At 44.0% G+C, this 17,306-nt stretch overlaps 1 protein-coding gene across 1 annotated transcript in view; it reads left to right on the forward strand.

Moving 5' to 3' along the window:
• gpc6b (glypican 6b) overlaps nt 1-17,306 on the forward strand; it is a gene marked incomplete at both ends in the record, with an annotated part of 40,136 nt that overhangs the window by 11,159 nt on the left and 11,671 nt on the right. The window contains 2 exons of the mRNA XM_079820792.1: nt 10,657-10,787; nt 11,324-11,467. Of these exons, the coding sequence (XP_079676918.1) occupies nt 10,657-10,787; nt 11,324-11,467 (275 nt within the window). The remainder of the gene's footprint in view (nt 1-10,656; nt 10,788-11,323; nt 11,468-17,306) is intronic.

Raw genomic sequence — 17,306 nt, forward strand, 5'->3', positions numbered from 1 at the left:
ACTGCCCCTACCCATCACAGGAGACATTCTGCATTTTTACATTTTCAATAAACATCACTTAGTCTGATTTATAAGATGTTTTCCTCATGGGGACATAAAAATGTCCCCACAAGGATGAGGATTTTGGATATTGCCATCTTTGTGGGGACATTTTGTCCCCATAACGTAGGGATTACCAGTCCACACACACACACACACACACACACACACACACCTCAGGCTGGCCACAGGTTAGGGTCAGGTGTAACATCCAGAAGGTTCTTTAGATTATTGAGATGGTGGTTTGGGAAGCCCAGAATGGTTCTGTTGGCATCGAGTGTTCAGTCTGGTGTTCTCCAGTGGTGTCCTCCAGCATATGTGGGTCCAGATGTCCAGCTCATGTGAGGGATGTTTCTGTCCGTGTGCTCCAGCCTCTGGTTTGGCTATGATGGGCATTGCGTCCAGAGAGCGGTCTGTGCTGAAATGAGTGGGCAGGGGAAGTCCGGCTGAATCCTGGCCTGACCCTGCTGGTGTTCGGACATGCACTCGGACTCATATATCCTGAGGGATTATTCCTCTCACTGAGAGACGTGTTCGCTGAGTGACCAATCACGCTTCTCTGTCGGACAATCCCATGGACGAGTCTGGGACTGCATTGTGCCAAGTGTAAAGTTTGGTGGAGGGGGATTATGGGGTGGGGTTGTTTTTCAGGGGTTAGTTCCAGTGAAAGGAACTCTTAATGCAAGGCATTTTGGACAATTTCATGCACCCGACTTTGTGGGACCAGTTTGGGGACGGCCCCTTCCTGTCCCAGCTCCAGTGCTCAAAGCGTCTCCATAAAGACATGGATGAATTGTATTCAGTTCTTGCACTTTCACACAAGCACAAATTAATAACACAACACTCATATGCCAGTCTTTATTTGATCATATCTCTCGACATTATGAAAACTGCTAAAACCTTAAGATGTTTCTCCCAAAAGCTTCTCTCTTCCAAATTATGTTGATGTTTTTCTATTAAAACAACAGAAAGACTGTGTGTTTCCACAAGTTCACAAAGCCCTGAACATTTCCTGCTCATGAATAAGAGATTAATGAAGGCTCATCCTCCAACTATAGCCGGCCTCTGATGGATTATCTAGTTTAGGAAATGTTTCTCCACCCCAAACAAAAGACGAAACTGAGACGGCAGGAAATCAATGGCAAATCCCAGATAGCAGACCAACACTGAATCATCGTTAATGCATCAACTAAAATATCATTGAATCAATGTTGAAATTTAACATAGCATTATTTCAGGGTGCAAACCTGATGAAAAATCAATTTCAACGATGAAAAATAGATCAAGATGGGCTTAAAATCCATATTTTTTCAACTACAATTAAATCACTTATTTAACATTGAATCAATGTTAATGCATTAATCAAATTATCATTGAAACAATGTTGATATATAACATTGATTATTCATCAGATTTGCACCTTGAAATAATGTTATTTCAACGATGAAAAATAAATCAAGTTGGCCATAAAAACTATATTTTTTCAACTGAAATTAAATCACTTATTTAAAGGTCCCATGGCATGAAATTTTCATTTTATGAGGTATTTCAACATTAATATGAGTTCCCCTAGCCTGAATATTGTCCCCAAGTGGATAGAAATGTTGATTGGTGTAAACCCGAGTTCTGGCTGTCTCTCTCTGCCTTTGAGAAATGACAGGCCAGACGAGCCAATCCTGAAGTCTCCTGTTATGACATCAGAGCAGGAACGGTTTCCTCCCTTTCCTCCGCCCAGAGCATCTGCCACGCCCATGCAAACGCTCCAGAGATGATCATTCCTTGTGAACGAGTGAACGCTGGCAGTTTCTCAGTGTTTGGATGTACAAATGAAAACAGAAGTCTTTCTTCAGTTCCTTCTGATCTGTGATCAGTGATTTCTGATGTGTAGCTAATTATTTATTATTCGTGCACACACTGCGGCTTCTTTCTCTCTCGACAGAACGGTGTTTTCGTGTTTTCTATCTTGTGAGTCAGTGTTTTTGTACGTCCTCGTCGAGTCTATCTGTTCTTAAATGTGCATACAGTCATGAGTTTCTGCTCAACATCAGCAGAGTCAGATCTTTAGAGATAAACCTCACACACGCCGAAGCTCGGCCTTCAACATCCCCGACCCCCAGTACTGCATCTGGCCCACAGCGGAGGAGCCGAACGCGGGTGAGATTAAGCAGAAGGGGGGTAAGCGTGAGGGTATCCGGCTAGGCTAGCCGAGAAGGGGCTCGCTGCAGCCTGCGGTGGATGTCCAACCCGGCCCACATCCAAGTGTGACGTCAGAGGCCAGGCCAATGCCGCCCTGCAGCCGATTTTTAAGATTTTATTGGTCATATCAATCACAGTAGAGACTGCCTCTACACCAAACACTGATCCCTAAACCTACCCGTCACTGTAACGAATTAAGTACTGATTACCTACACCAAACTCTTTTCCCTAAACCTACCCGTCACTGTAACAAATTAAGTACTGATTGCCTACACCAAACACTGATCTCTAAACCTACCCGTCACTGTAACGAATGAAATTAGCTGCAGGGCGGGAGTTCTGACGTCACACTTGGATGTGGGCGGAGTTGGATATCCACCGCAGGCTGCAGCGAGCCCTACTTGGGCTAGCCAGCTAACCCACAATAAACTGGATTACATTCGATTACTGCTGTTGTGTCTTTGTTTGCGCTGTGTACTCAATGCGCGTCACTGACGCTTTTCATATGATTGGAACATATCTAAAAATAATGCTATAATCAACACTTACTTTTGACTCGTTCATCTCGACAGCTGTAATGGTACATTGCATGTGTTACAAAGTTGGTAATAATGATGAAGACGGACTCGGTGTGACTGGGACTCGTGTTTATTCAGAACTCTCAGATACAAACACAATAAACTCGCGCTGACTGACAGCGCTCTCATATCTCAGTAGTTACTATAAATAACTTTGTTAGCAATCGCTCCGTCTCCGTGATGTCCGGTTCGCGACCGAATCATTCTTTTGAATCGGTTCTTTTTAGTGAACCGAACCAGTTCACCAAATCGGACTGAATCGTAAACGGTTCGCGTCTCGAGTCAGCGCTGATCCATAATTTACTAAAGTTACTAACTTTCTGACATGAGTGACAGCCCCTCCGACTAGAAATAAACTAATAACCTGAAGTATATTCTAGTAACTACAACAGTTCACCCTGAACTGAGACATGCTGAGAGAACTGATGTGAAGTGAACTCAGGTCCATCCGTCTCTCTGGCAGCAGCTCGTGCGTCGTAGACCTCGTTAAACCACGCCCCCTCCGCTCATTTCAAATGCAAAGATGTCAGCCAATCACAACAGTGGGCGTTTTTACTGAAGTCTCACAGCAGACACGTCTCTTGAAGCAGGGCCTTCAGCCACAGGGCAAACAGCAGTATAGACAAAATGCCTTTTATTTCTAAATTATGACATTTTATGATGTAAAAATCATACTAACAATATAAGTACACCTCAGGAAACACTATAAAATAATAGAAAAATGCCATGCCATGGGAACTTTAACACTGAATCAACATAGAAACACTATCAAATCAATCTTGCTTTATGTACAGTAGAATTCTATGCCAGTTAATTTTCATGTATGGCTGCAATTGATATGATTTTGTATCAAAAAGTCACTCAAAGTAAACAACATCCTTCAGATTACATGCAAATGTATTTATTTATGCCCCCACAGTTTCAACAGGAAATCTCACATTGACTTAAAACAATTACATCTGAATGTATAACACAAGTGAAAAACATGACAACCTGCATCTGCAAAACGGAAGTGAATACAAATGGAAACTCGCCAATAAAGACAGAAATGGGACAGTAGTACTGAAAGAAAAAAGGTAGAAGAAAGAAAGAAATTCTCTAAACTCAGGGGAGCAATGCCCCAAGCCTTTCAGGGGCGTTACGGAGCCATTTTTACACCGTCCCAGCAAAGATAAACCAGCTCTGATGCCTCCTTTTTATCAGCATTCACTTGTAATGCACCTAAAACAACAAGATGTTAGTAAATATTTGGAAATGTGACTAATTATACATCACAAATGTACTACAAAATGAAGTGAAACTTGACATGTGATCAAAATCTGTACATTCCAGTTAAAACTCGCCCAGGAGAAGCACACAAGTGGTAAGAAATAAAGATAAATAAAAACGCGAAATGAAAATTGAGATGAATTGTATTAATCTTTTTGTACTTACCTCTACAAAACACTGTTGCTGTCCTGTCTCTGTCTTTTTCACGCGGAAAATATTCTAAATTCTTTATTAACCCTGTATTCTTTAGATAAATTATTAAATGTATGTAAATTATACATGGTTTTTAAAATAATAATAATAATAATAGCCTACATTTTATACATTTAAAACAGGCTATGATTTATATAACTGGATGACCACAATAATTAAGGACTGTGACAGTCATTATATATCTCTGCATGTGCTGTAGCTGAAAACACTAAAGGACTGGAGATGTTTTCCATCATGGAGGAGATTTTAAAACAATATTTAAAACATTAATATTAACAATATGCCTACTAATAATAATCCACTGGTTCCTCCCATTGAGTTGAAGTTATGGTAGGAGTTATTTGTTAATCCACACACTCATTGGTGGAGATTCATCCTTTGAGGAGAATGAATGTGCTCATATTTCACAGAAATGTTCCCAGTTGATTTGGATTTGCTTTAACATGTTGGATGATGGGACAGATAGATTGAGTAAAGCCTCACCAGTGGAGAATTAAGATGACCACAAATCAACATTGATTCAATGTTTGTCTTTTCAACACTGAAAAGCATTGAATTTTCAACATTGATCCACTATTACTTAGCATTCACATTTCAACCTCAACCAAATTGATGATTCTGATGGAATTTCAACATTGACTCAACGTCACAATGCTATCTGCAATTCATCAAATCTGAAGTGTGACTCTGAAGCCTGGAGGAATGATGATTTGATCACAGGAATAAATTACACTTTACTATTAGGGCTGTCAAAAGATTAATCGCGATTAATCGCATCCAAAATAAAAGTTTGTGTTTACATAATATATGTGTGTGTACTCTGTTAATTATTATTTATATATAAATACACACACATTCATGCATATATTTAAGAAATATTTGCATGTATATACGTTTATATAATCTATAATATATATAAATATAAATGTTTTATATATAAAAATAATATTTTTTCTTAAATATATACATGCTTGTGTGTGTATTTATATATAAATAATAATTAACAGAGTACACACACATATATTATGTAAACACAAACTTTTATTTTGGATGCGATTAATCGTGATTAATCTTTTGACAGCCCTACTTACTATATATTCACATCGAGAACATCTGGGGCCTGTTTCAGAAAGGAGGTTCAACCAACTCTGAGTTTAAACCTGAACTCTGAGTTGACTTACTCTGAGATGGGAAACTCTGAGTTTTGGGTTTCAGAACAGCTGAATTGAGGTAGTTCAATCAACTCTGAGTAACTGACTCTGAGTTAAGCTCATGCACTCCAACTATGAAAAGCCACGATCAATGGAGCTCCGAAATTACGATTCACCATGGCAACAGCACCCAACAAAAAGACGTTTGCATACTTTCGGGTCAATACACAAGTTTAATTCTTTATTATTTTAATTAAGTTTAATTTTCATGGTATCCAAAAGGCAAACAAAGAATGTGGCAGCAGCAGCTAAAAAACAAACAAACAAAAAAACATAATTCAATCAGGAAAAGCTTTAAGCATAAAATGTTCATGGGTGTAGGTTTAATGACTTTACAAACATTTGACATATTAAATAAATATCATTCAGTGTCCAATGTGCAGCAGCTTTTCCCACATAGACCCTTTTCACAGTGATGACGTGTTTGAATGGTCATCAAGATCGTAAATCCTGCAACGTTTAAAAAAAAATGTATGTATGTACATTTATAACACTAATACTTTGTATTATATTACTTTTGCATCAAATTACAAAAATCAAGTTACCGCTGCTGTGAGAGTGTTTCTAATACAGTGTCTATGGGAGTGATAGTTAAAATTAACAACTTTCTCTCTTTTCACTGCAGTTATCAATCTTACTTTAATTTTTCCATCTTTTTGAAAGTTGTTAAATCACTATTGTGGAGTTTTTATTTTGCTGTTGGAGCAAATGGAGACACAAAAATATATATATTTAATGTATTCTCTCATTCACCGCTATAAGAGTTAACCCTATGACGACTTCAGCTTCGGAAACCCAGAAATGTGAAAAGGGTCTATGCTCTTTTCACATAATGAAATGTTCTCTGATCCCACCTGTTACATTTATTAATCAGGGTAATGACATTAACATTTGACTTCTACTCAGGCCAGAGTAAATCCAGCCTCAATCCAGCCAAACACCAGCACCACTGACAGATGAAGAGGAGATGGAGGAAGAATATTAACACCCAACAGGAAAAAAGAATAAAGTATTTGTAGGAAATAAAGATGACTATAAAAATGTAAATAAATGTATTTAACAGCTGTGGTGGTGGTTATGGCATATATCTTGTACTACCATCTGGCAGCATCCTTCCATCCCATACAGTAATCAGTTTTCAGAAAGTGTGATGATGGGAATATATGAGTGTCATAAATGCATCCAACCACTGGAAATCCTAAAGGAAATTCTAATTATCAGGGATAATTCTAGAGGATTATCAAGTGAACGTCAGGATCCTGTAGAAAAGGACATGCCATTTTTGTCACTTTGACAGTGTCCTCATGATGAAAATATGAGCAATGAATGTTCCCACAAAGAATGCTTTTCTTACTTTGTATTTTTGTCAAGTGGCAGATAATTTAATTTGTTTTAAGTAAACTTTGCTTACTTTAGATTTAGATTAAATTTATAATTTTTTTTATATTTATACTTGAAATATGACCAAAATACTCAGTAAGAAAAGCATTTGTGGCGTTTGAATGAATGAATAAAGTATTTAAACACTGCTGGTGCTTTAAAAAGGGGGAGGAGAAAAAAAGAAACTCTGGGTTTACCAAAGAAAACCTGCTTCTGACCAGGTTAGGTTCACAGAGTAAGTTACCCTGGTAACTGACTCTGAGTATAAGTTACCTCTCTTTCAGAAACGGGCTTGGCTTACCCTGCTTTCTCGGGTTTGACATACCTCCCATTCTGAAACAGAAAACCCAGAGTTTCCCTTATTTCAGGGTTAACCTACTCAGAGTTTTCACTTAACCTCCTTTCTGAAACAGGCCCCTGATCTACACTGGAGTGTGTGTGTGTGTGTGTGTGTGTGTGTGTGTGTGTGTGTGTGTGTGTGTGTGTGTGTGTGTGTGTGTGTGTGTGTGTGTGTGTGTGCGTGTGTGTGTGTGTGTGTGTGTGTGTACAGCTGATCTACACTGGAGTGTGTGTGTGTGTGTGTGTGTGTGTGTACAGCTGATCTACACTGGAGTGTGTGTGTGTGTGTGTGTGTGTGTGTGTGTGTGTACAGCTGATCTACCCTGGAGTGTGTGTGTGTGTGTGTGTGTGTGTGTGTGTGTGTGTGTGTGTGTGTGTGTACAGCTGATCTACACTGAAGGAATATTACACTGTTTACTGGAGTTATGATCAGGAGAGACTTAGTTTTGAACAGTAGTGAATATACACTAGTGCTACAGTCTGATGGGTTTAAAAACCTTGTGTGTGTGTGTGTGTGTGTGTGTGTGTGTGTGTGTGTGTGTGTGTGTGTGTGTGTGTGTGTGTGTGTGTGTGTGTGTGTGTGTGTGTGTGTGTGTGTGTGTGTGTGTGTGTGTGTGTGTGTGTGTGTGTGTGTGTGTGTGTGTGTGTGTGTGTGTGTGTGTGTGTGTGTGTGTGTGTGTGTGTGTGTGTGTGTGTGTGTGTGTGTGTGTGTGTGTGTGTGTGTGTGTGTGTGTGTGTGTGTGTGTGTGTGTGTGTGTGTGTGTGTGTGTGTGTGTGTGTGTGTGTGTGTGTGTGTGTGTGTGTGTGTGTGTGTGTGTGTGTGTGTGTGTGTGTGTGTGTGTGTGTGTGTGTGTGTGTGTGTGTGTGTGTGTGTGTGTGTGTGTGTGTGTGTGTGTGTGTGTGTGTGTGTGTGTGTGTGTGTGTGTGTGTGTGTGTGTGTGTTGTGTGATAAACACTTGTTTCCTCCGTGCCGTTCCTGACCCATGGATTCAGTGCCAGCTGTTCGCTCTGAGACGGGTTAAACTAACACTAATGAGAGACTGAATAACTCATGTCATATAAATATTGCAGATTTCTGTGTGCTGGAATATATGAATGCTCTTGAGCTGCTGTTGTCAGACGGGCTTCAGTCCCTCTCACACACTCCGTCTGGACAACGGTGGTGTATTTCACATTGACCAATCAAAAGAAACACACAGAGAGACTATCATTAGCGTAGATGCCATTCTTCTGATGATGTCACGAGTACATCAGGTGTTATGGGAAGTGTTCCCGGTTCCGGCTGACCTAGTTAATGCAGCCTAACAATCATTTCATTGAAAAAGTGTTTTATGTGTATGCCACAGTAAAGAGATGTGTTTTTAGTCTAGATTTAAACTGACAGAGTGTGTCTGCTTCCCGTACAATGTTAGGAAGACTGTTCCAGAGTTTAGGAGCTAAATAGGAAAACGATCGACCGCCTGCAGTTGATTTGGATATTCTCGGTATGATCAACTGGCCAGAGTTTAGAGACCGCAGTAGACCTGATGGAGTATAATATGTTAAGAGCTCGCTCAAGGACTGGAGATAAACCATTTAGTGCTTTGAGTAATAAGCAAGATTTTAAAATGTGTGCGATGTTGAACACAATCTGCTGTCATTAACTGCGAACGGGAAAATATCTTCACGGTTGAGCGGTTTGAAAGCATATAAAGCATATAAAAATATATAATAATATGTAAATGTCATATGTATGTTTTGCCTAAAAAGCCTGTTTTAAGGTCCAATTTTGCCTTATTTTAGCTTTTTTGTAATGAATTTATTTATGTATTTTTTAGAAATTATAGTTTGCCTAAAAGGAAAATAAAGCTTATTTTAAGGACAGTTTTTGCGGGGGGTTTTGTGCATATTTAAAAAAAAACAATTATATTTAGCCTATTTTGAGGACTAATGTAGCAATTTTTTAATTTTTTTGTATTTTCTTTTCTTTTTTTAGGAATTATATTTTGCCTAAAAAGATGATAAATCCTATTTTAAGGACAGTTTTTGCGTAATTTTTTTGTATATTTAAAAAAAATGTATATATATATATATTGCCTATTTTGAGGACTAATTTTCGTTATTTATCTTTTATTATATTTTGCCTAAAAATAAAATCGAGCCTGTTTTAAGTACAGTTTATGCAATATGTTTTGCATATATATATATATATATATATATATATATATATATATATTATATTTAGCCTATTTTGAGGACTAATTTTCGTTATATTTCGTTATATTTTCGTTATATTTTTTGACTAAAAAGAAAATAAAGCCTATTTTAAGGACAGTTTTTTTTAGTTTTTTTGTTTGTTGCTTTTTTGTAATACATTTATTTATGTATTTATTTTTTAGAAATTTAAAAAAAAAATTTAATTGTAAGTTTTTGCGGGGGTTTTTTGTTTGTGCATATTTAAAAATATATATTTTTTGTCTATTTTGTGGACAAATTTTCGTTATTTATTTTTATTATATTTTTTTGCCTAAAAATAAAATAGAGCCTGTTTTGCTTTTTTATTTTTATATTTAATTTTTTATTAAAATTTTATTGTATTTTCTTTTTTTCTTTTTTTTGGAATTATATTTTGCCTAAAAAGAAAATGAACCCATTTTAAGGACAATTTATATATTGCCTATTTTGAGGACTAATTTTCGTTATTTATCTTTTATTATATTTTGCCTAAAAATAAAATGGAGTCTGTTTTAAGGACCAATTTTGCTTTTTTAAATTTTATCGTATTTTTTATTTTTATTTAAAAAAAATGTTTAGGAATTATATTTTTCCTAAAAATAAAATAGAGCCTGTTTTAAGGACCGTTTTTGCGTTATTTTTTGCATATATATATATATATATATATATATATATATATATATATATATATATATATATATATATATATATATATATATATATATATATATATATATATTTAATTATATTTAGCCTATTTAGAGGACACATTTTCGTTATTTATTTTTTATTATTTATTTTGCCTAAAAAGAAAATAAAGCCTATTTTAAGGACAGTTTTTGAGGTTTTTTTTGTTGCATATTTTTCTTAGAAATTATATTTTGCATATTTTAAGGACCAAATTTGTGTTATTTTTGCATTATGTGAATTATGAGCTGTTAACTAAATGCATTACGTTCATTAGACCAAGATGAAGCTCTTCTGCTGGTCTCTGTCTGACACTGAATCTCTCTCTCTCTCTCTCTCTCTCTCTCTCTCTCTCTCTCTCTCTCTCTCTCTCTCTCTCTCTCTCTCTCTCTCTCTCTCTCTCTCTCTCTCTCTCTCTCTCTCTCTCTCTCTCTCTCTTCTCTCTCTTCTCTCTCTTCTCTCTCTCTCTCTCTCTCTCTCTCTCTCTCTCTCTTCTCTCTCTCTCTCTCTCTCTCCCTCTCTCCGGCCAGATGCCATGTTGCTGTTGACGGAGCGCCTGCAGGGGCCGTTCAACATGGAGTCCGTGATGGAGCCGCTGGATGTGAAGATCTCTGAGGCCATCATGAACATGCAGGAGAACAGCATGCAGCTCTCGTATCAGGTCTGGCCATAATCACGAGTCTTGATTTAGCCATCTGTGGGCTTCACCAGAGCCCTGTCATCCCATCCGCGTCCAGGCTTATTTTTAACAGCATAGTTGCGGACGGTCAGAAATGTGTAGTTGTGTGTTCGTGAAGCATCTCGCCACTAATCACAGTTCCTGGAGCAGAAGTTGGGTGAGCTGGCGCGAGACGGCGTTCCAGCGCTTGGTTGAAGGTGATGAGGGCATTTTTCAGATGTGAATCTCATGCCTCAGTGAAGCTCTTGAGGAGGGTCGTGGAGGGAAACACACTTTAACTGACGACCCCTGTCTCATGAGAAACCTTCAGCAGAAAGAGCCGGTTCTGTTCCTCATGTTCCCCTCAGGGCCCGCGGTCACGCCTCTGAATAACATGTGGTCAGGAACGGAGCTAACTTTAGCCAGGATAGATCCAGCTAACTTGGACGTGACCATTTTGTTTTCATTCGTCATTTTCTGCTGGAGTGAGAACAGCGTTCTCTCAGTGGCTGGATCACGTCCTCTCCGTGTAATTGCAGGTTTTCCAAGGTTGTGGCCAGCCGGAGCCTTCAGGAATGAGCCGATCCGCCCGCGCCGTCCTGGACTCGTTCAGCGGCCGCTTCAGGCCCTACAGCCCTGAGGAGCTTCCCACCGCCCCGGCCGGCTCTCAACTGGACCGCCTGGTGAGAGACACACACACACGCACACACACACTCCTGCTGTCTGGACACATGAGCGCTTTCATTCAGCATTAAACTGATCAAGAGTGACAGCAAACACATTTATACTGTAGATTCTACACTCACCTAAAGGATTATTAGGATCACCTGTTCAATTTCTCATTAATGCAATTATCTAATCAGCCAATCACATGGCAGTGTCTTCAATGCATTTAGGGGTGTGGTCCTGGTCAAGACAATCTCCTGAACTCCACACTGAATGTCGGAATGGGAAAGAAAGGAGATTTAAGCAATTTTGAGCGTGGCATGGTTGTTGGTGCCAGACGGGCCGGTCTGAGTATTTCACAATCTGCTCAGTTACTGGGATTTTCACACACAACCATTTCTAGGGTTTACAAAGAATGGTGTGAAAAGGGAAAAGCATCCAGTATGCGGCAGTCCTGTGGGAGAAAATGCCTTGTTGATGCTCGAGGTCAGAGGTCATGGGCCGACTGATTCAAGCTGATAGAAGAGCAACTTTGACTGAAATAACCACTCGTTACAACCGAGGTCTGCAGCAAAGCATTTGTGAAGCCACAACACACACAACCTTGAGGCGGATGGGCTACAACAGCAGAAGACCCCACCGGGTACCACTCATCTCCACTACAAAGAGGAAAAAGAGGCGACAATTTGCACCAGCTCACCAAAATTGGACAGTTGAAGACTGGAAAAATGTTGCCTGGTCTGATGAGTCTGGATTTCTGTTGAGACATTCAGATGGTAGAGTCAGAATTTGGCGTAAACAGAATGAGAACATGGATCCATCATGCCTTGTTCCCACTGTGCAGGCTGGTGGTGGTGGTGTAATGGTGTGGGGGATGTTTTCTTGGCACACTTTAGGCCCCTTAGTGCCAATTGGGCATGGTTTAAATGCCACGGCCTACCTGAGCATTGTTTCTGCCCATGTCCATCCCTTTATGAGCACCATGTCCCCATCCTCTGATGGCTACTTCCAGCAGGATAATGCACCGTCACAAAGCTCCAATCATTTCAAACTGGTTTCTTGAACATGACAATGAGTTCACTGGACTAAAATGGCCCACAGTCATCAGATCTCAACCCAATAGAGCATCTTTGGGATGTGGTGGAACGGGAGCTTCGTGCCCTGGATGTGCATCCCACAAATCTCCATCAACTGCAGATGCTCTCCTATCAATATGGCCAACATTTCTAAAGAATGCTTTCAGCACCTTGTTGAGTCAATGCCACGTAGAATTAAGGCAGTTCTGAAGGCCAAAGGGGTCAAACACAGTATTAGTGTGTGTTCCTAATAATCCTTTAGGTGAGTGTATATCAGATAAATAACTTTCTATTCATCAGCCCAGGCCACCTTCTTTCCATTGCTCAGTGGTCCAGTTCTGATGCTCACGTGCCACTGTTGGTGCTTTGGGCGGGGTCAGGGGTCAGCATGGGCACCCTGACTGGTCCATACTCCACAAACTGAGATGCTCTGTGTATTCTGACCCTTTCTATCAGAACCAGCATTAACTTCTGGAGCAGTTTGAGCTCCAGTAGCTCGTCTGTTTGATCGGATCACACGGGCATCAATGAGCCTTGGCCGCCCATGACCCTGTGGCCGGTTCTCCACTGGTTCTTCATGACCCTGTGGCCGGTTCTCCACTGGTCCTTCATGACCCTGTGGCCGGTTCTCCACTGGTCCTTCATGACCCTGTGGCTGGTTCTCCACTGGTCCTTCATGACCCTGTGGCCGGTTCTCCACTGGTCCTCCATGACCCTGTGGCTGGTTCTCCACTGTTCCTTCCTCTGAGCACTTCTGATAGAGACTGACCACTGCAGACCGGGAACACCCACAAGAGCTGCAGTTTTGGAGATGCTCTGACCCAGTTGTCAAACTCGCTCAAATCCTTACGCTTGCCCATTTTTCCTGCTTCTAACACATCAACTCTGAGGACAACATGTTCACTTGCTGCCTAATATATCACGTTTTGATCAGTTTAATGCGTCGCTTATGAATAAAAGTGTTCATTTCTTTCTTTCCTTGAGTGATGCGTCTCCGTGATCCTTCATGACATCAACACTTTCCAGGTTAAATAATCAAATCATAATCCATGTGTTGTAGCCGCTGTGTGTAAATGTGTTTCTCTCTCCTGTTTTAAACGCTTGCCAGAGGATTGTTTAGAAAATCATGCAACACCAGTGTAAGAGTTGCCCAATATCTATTCTCTGCCCACACACACACAGCGTCTCAGTGTGTTTCTGATCTGAGATCTGCTCTCGCCTTCACAGCAGCTTTACAGTGAGAACAGGAGATTAATGAGAGATTGTTTTGGCTATACATCAGTTATTGTCCAGCTCAAGTCAGTTTATGATTGATTCATTTCCATTGTAAAATCTTTGGGTCACTGACACGACACCATTTACAACTAAACAGAAACTCTCAATGCGTTCTGGCCGCTCATGGGTGAGGCTCAGGTCAGTGTGTGGGTGAGGCTCAGGTCAGTGTGTGGGTGAGGCTCAGGTCAGTGTGTGGGTGAGGCTCAGGTCAGTGTGTGGGTGAGGCTCAGGTCAGTGTGTGGGTGAGGCTCAGGTCAGTGTGTGGGTGAGGCTCAGGTCAGTGTGTGGGCGAGGCTCAGGTCAGTGTGTGGGCGAGGCTCAGGTCAGTGTGTGGGTGAGGCTCAGGTCAGTGTGTGGGTGAGGCTCAGGTCAGTGTGTGGGCGAGGCTCAGGTCAGTGTGTGGGCGAGGATCAGGTCAGTGTGTGGGCGAGGCTCAGGTCAGTGTGTGGGAGAGGCTCAGGTCAGTGTGTGGGCGAGGCTCAGGTCAGTGTGTGGGCGAGGCTCAGGTCAGTGTGTGGGCGAGGCTCAGGTCAGTGTGTGGGCGAGGATCAGGTCAGTGTTTGGGTGAGGCTCAGGTCAGTGTGTGGGCGAGGCTCAGGTCAGTGTGTGGGCGAGGCTCAGGTCAGTGTTTGGGCGAGGCTCAGGTCAGTTGGTGAGGCTCAGGCCAGTGTGTGGGCGAGGCTCAGGTCAGTGTGTTGGTGAGGCTCAGGTCAGTGTGTGGGCGAGGCTCAGGTCAGTTGGTGAGGCTCAGGTCAGTGTTTGGGTGAGGCTCAGGTCAGTGTGTGGGTGAGGCTCAGGTCAGTGTGTGGGCGAGGCTCAGGTCAGTTGGTGAGGCTCAGGTCAGTGTGTGGGCGAGGCTCAGGTCAGTGTGTGGGTGAGGCTCAGGTCAGTGTGTGGGTGAGGCTCAGGTCAGTTGGTGAGGCTCAGGTCAGTGTTTGGGTGAGGCTCAGGTCAGTGTTTGGGTGAGGCTCAGGTCAGTGTGTGGGCGAGGCTCAGGTCAGTTGGTGAGGCTCAGGTCAGTGTGTGGGCGAGGCTCAGGTCAGTGTGTGGGTGAGGCTCAGGTCAGTGTGTGGGTGAGGCTCAGGTCAGTGTGTGGGTGAGGCTCAGGTCAGTGTGTGGGCGAGGCTCAGGTCAGTGTGTGGGAGAGGTTCAGGTCAGTGTGTGGGCGAGGCTCAGGTCAGTGTGTGGGTGAGGCTCAGGTCAGTGTGTGGGCGAGGCTCAGGTCAGTGTGTGGGCGAGGCTCAGGTCAGTGTGTGGGCGAGGCTCAGGTCAGTGTGTGGGTGAGGCTCAGGTCAGTGTGTGAGCGAGGCTCAGGTCAGTGTGTGGGTGAGGCTCAGGTCAGTGTGTGGGCGAGGCTCAGGTCAGTGTTTGGGTGAGGCTCAGGTCAGTGTGTGAGCGAGGCTCAGGTCAGTGTGTGGGAGAGGTTCAGGTCAGTGTGTGGGTGAGGCTCAGGTCAGTGTGTGGGTGAGGCTCAGGTCAGTGTGTGGGTGAGGCTCAGGTCAGTGTGTGGGTGAGGCTCAGGTCAGTGCGTGGGCGAGGCTCAGGTCAGTGTGTGGGTGAGGCTCAGGTCAGTGTGTGGGTGAGGCTCAGGTCAGTGTGTGGGCGAGGCTCAGGTCAGTGTGTGGGTGAGGCTCAGGTCAGTGTGTGGGTGAGGCTCAGGTCAGTGTGTGGGCGAGGCTCAGGTCAGTGTGTGGGTGAGGCTCAGGTAAGTGTGTGGGTGAGGCTCAGGTAAGTGTGTGGGGGTGAGGCTCAGATCAGTGTGTGGGCGAGGCTCAGGTCAGTGTGTGGGTGAGGCTCAGGTCAGTGTGTGGGTGAGGCTCAGGTCAGTGTGTGGGTGAGGCTCAGGTCAGTGTTTGGGCGAGGCTCAGGTCAGTGTTTGGGCGAGGCTCAGGTCAGTGTGTGGGCGAGGCTCAGGTCAGTGTGTGGGCGAGGCTCAGGTCAGTGTGTGGGTGAGGCTCAGGTCAGTGTTTGGGCGAGGCTCAGGTCAGTGTTTGGGCGAGGCTCAGGTCAGTGTGTGGGTGAGGCTCAGGTCAGTGTGTGGGTGAGGCTCAGGTCAGTGTGTGGGTGAGGCTCAGGTCAGTGTGTGGGTGAGGCTCAGGTCAGTGTGTGGGCGAGGCTCAGGTCAGTGTGTGGGTGAGGCTCAGGTCAGTGTGTGGGTGAGGCTCAGGTCAGTGTGTGGGCGAGGCTAAGGTCAGTGTGTGGGCGAGGCTCAGGTCAGTGTGTGGGTAAGGCTCAGGTCAGTGTTTGGGCGAGGCTCAGGTCAGTGTTTGGGCGAGGCTCAGGTCAGTGTGTGGGTGAGGCTCAGGTCAGTGTGTGGGTGAGGCTCAGGTCAGTGTGTGGGTGAGGCTCAGGTCAGTGTGTGGGTGAGGCTCAGGTCAGTGTGTGGGTGAGGCTCAGGTAAGTGTGTGGGGGTGAGGCTCAGATCAGTGTGTGGGCGAGGCTCAGGTCAGTGTGTGGGTGAGGCTCAGGTCAGTGTGTGGGTGAGGCTCAGGTCAGTTTGTGGGTGAGGCTTAGGTTAGTGTGTGGGCGAGGCTCAGGTCAGTGTGTGGGTGAGGCTCAGGTCAGTGTTTGGGCGAGGCTCAGGTCAGTGTTTGGGCGAGGCTCAGGCCAGTGTGTGGGTGAGGCTCAGGTCAGTGTGTGGGTGAGGCTCAGGTGAGGCTCAGGTCAGTGTGTGGGCGAGGCTCAGGTCAGTGTGTGGGAGAGGCTCAGGTCAGTGTGTGGGTGAGGCTCAGATCAGTGTGTGGGTGAGGCTCAGGTCAGTGTGTGGGTGAGGCTCAGGTCAGTGTGTGGGTGAGGCTCAGGTCAGTGTGTGGGTGAGGCTCAGGTCAGTGTGTGGGTGAGGCTCAGGTCAGTGTGTGGGCGAGGCTCAGGTCAGTGTGTGGGTGAGGCTCAGGTCAGTGTGTGGGCGAGGCTCAGGTCAGTGTGTGGGTGAGGCTCAGGTCAGCGTTTGGGCGAGGCTCAGGTCAGTGTTTTTGGGCGAGGCTCAGGCCAGTGTGTGGGTGAGGCTCAGGTCAGTGTGTGGGTGAGGCTCAGGTCAGTGTTTGGGCGAGGCTCAGGTCAGTGTGTGGGCGAGGCTCAGGTCAGTGTTTGGGCGAGGCTCAGGTCAGTGTGTGGGTGAGGCTCAGGTCAGTGTGTGGGTGAGGCTCAGGTCAGTGTTTGGGTGAGGCTCAGGTCAGTGTGTGGGTGAGGCTCAGGTCAGTGTGTGGGTGAGGCTCAGGTCAGTGTTTGGGTGAGGCTCAGGTCAGTGTGTGGGCGAGGCTCAGGTCAGTTTGTGGGCGAGGCTCAGGTCAGTGTGTGGGCGAGGCTCAGGTCAGTGTTTGGGTGAGGCTCAGGTCAGTGTTTGGGCGAGGCTCAGGTCAGTGTTTGGGTGAGGCTCAGGTCAGTGTGTGGGCGAGGCTCAGGTCAGTGTGTGGGTGAGGCTCAGGTCAGTGTGTGGGCGAGGCTCAGGTCAGTGTGTGGGCGAGGCTCAGGTCAGTGTGTGGGCGAGGCTCAGGTCAGTGTTTGG

This window comes from Gobio gobio, assembly GCF_949357685.1.
Source record: "Gobio gobio genome assembly, chromosome: 7".
Taxonomy (NCBI): domain Eukaryota; kingdom Metazoa; phylum Chordata; class Actinopteri; order Cypriniformes; family Gobionidae; genus Gobio; species Gobio gobio.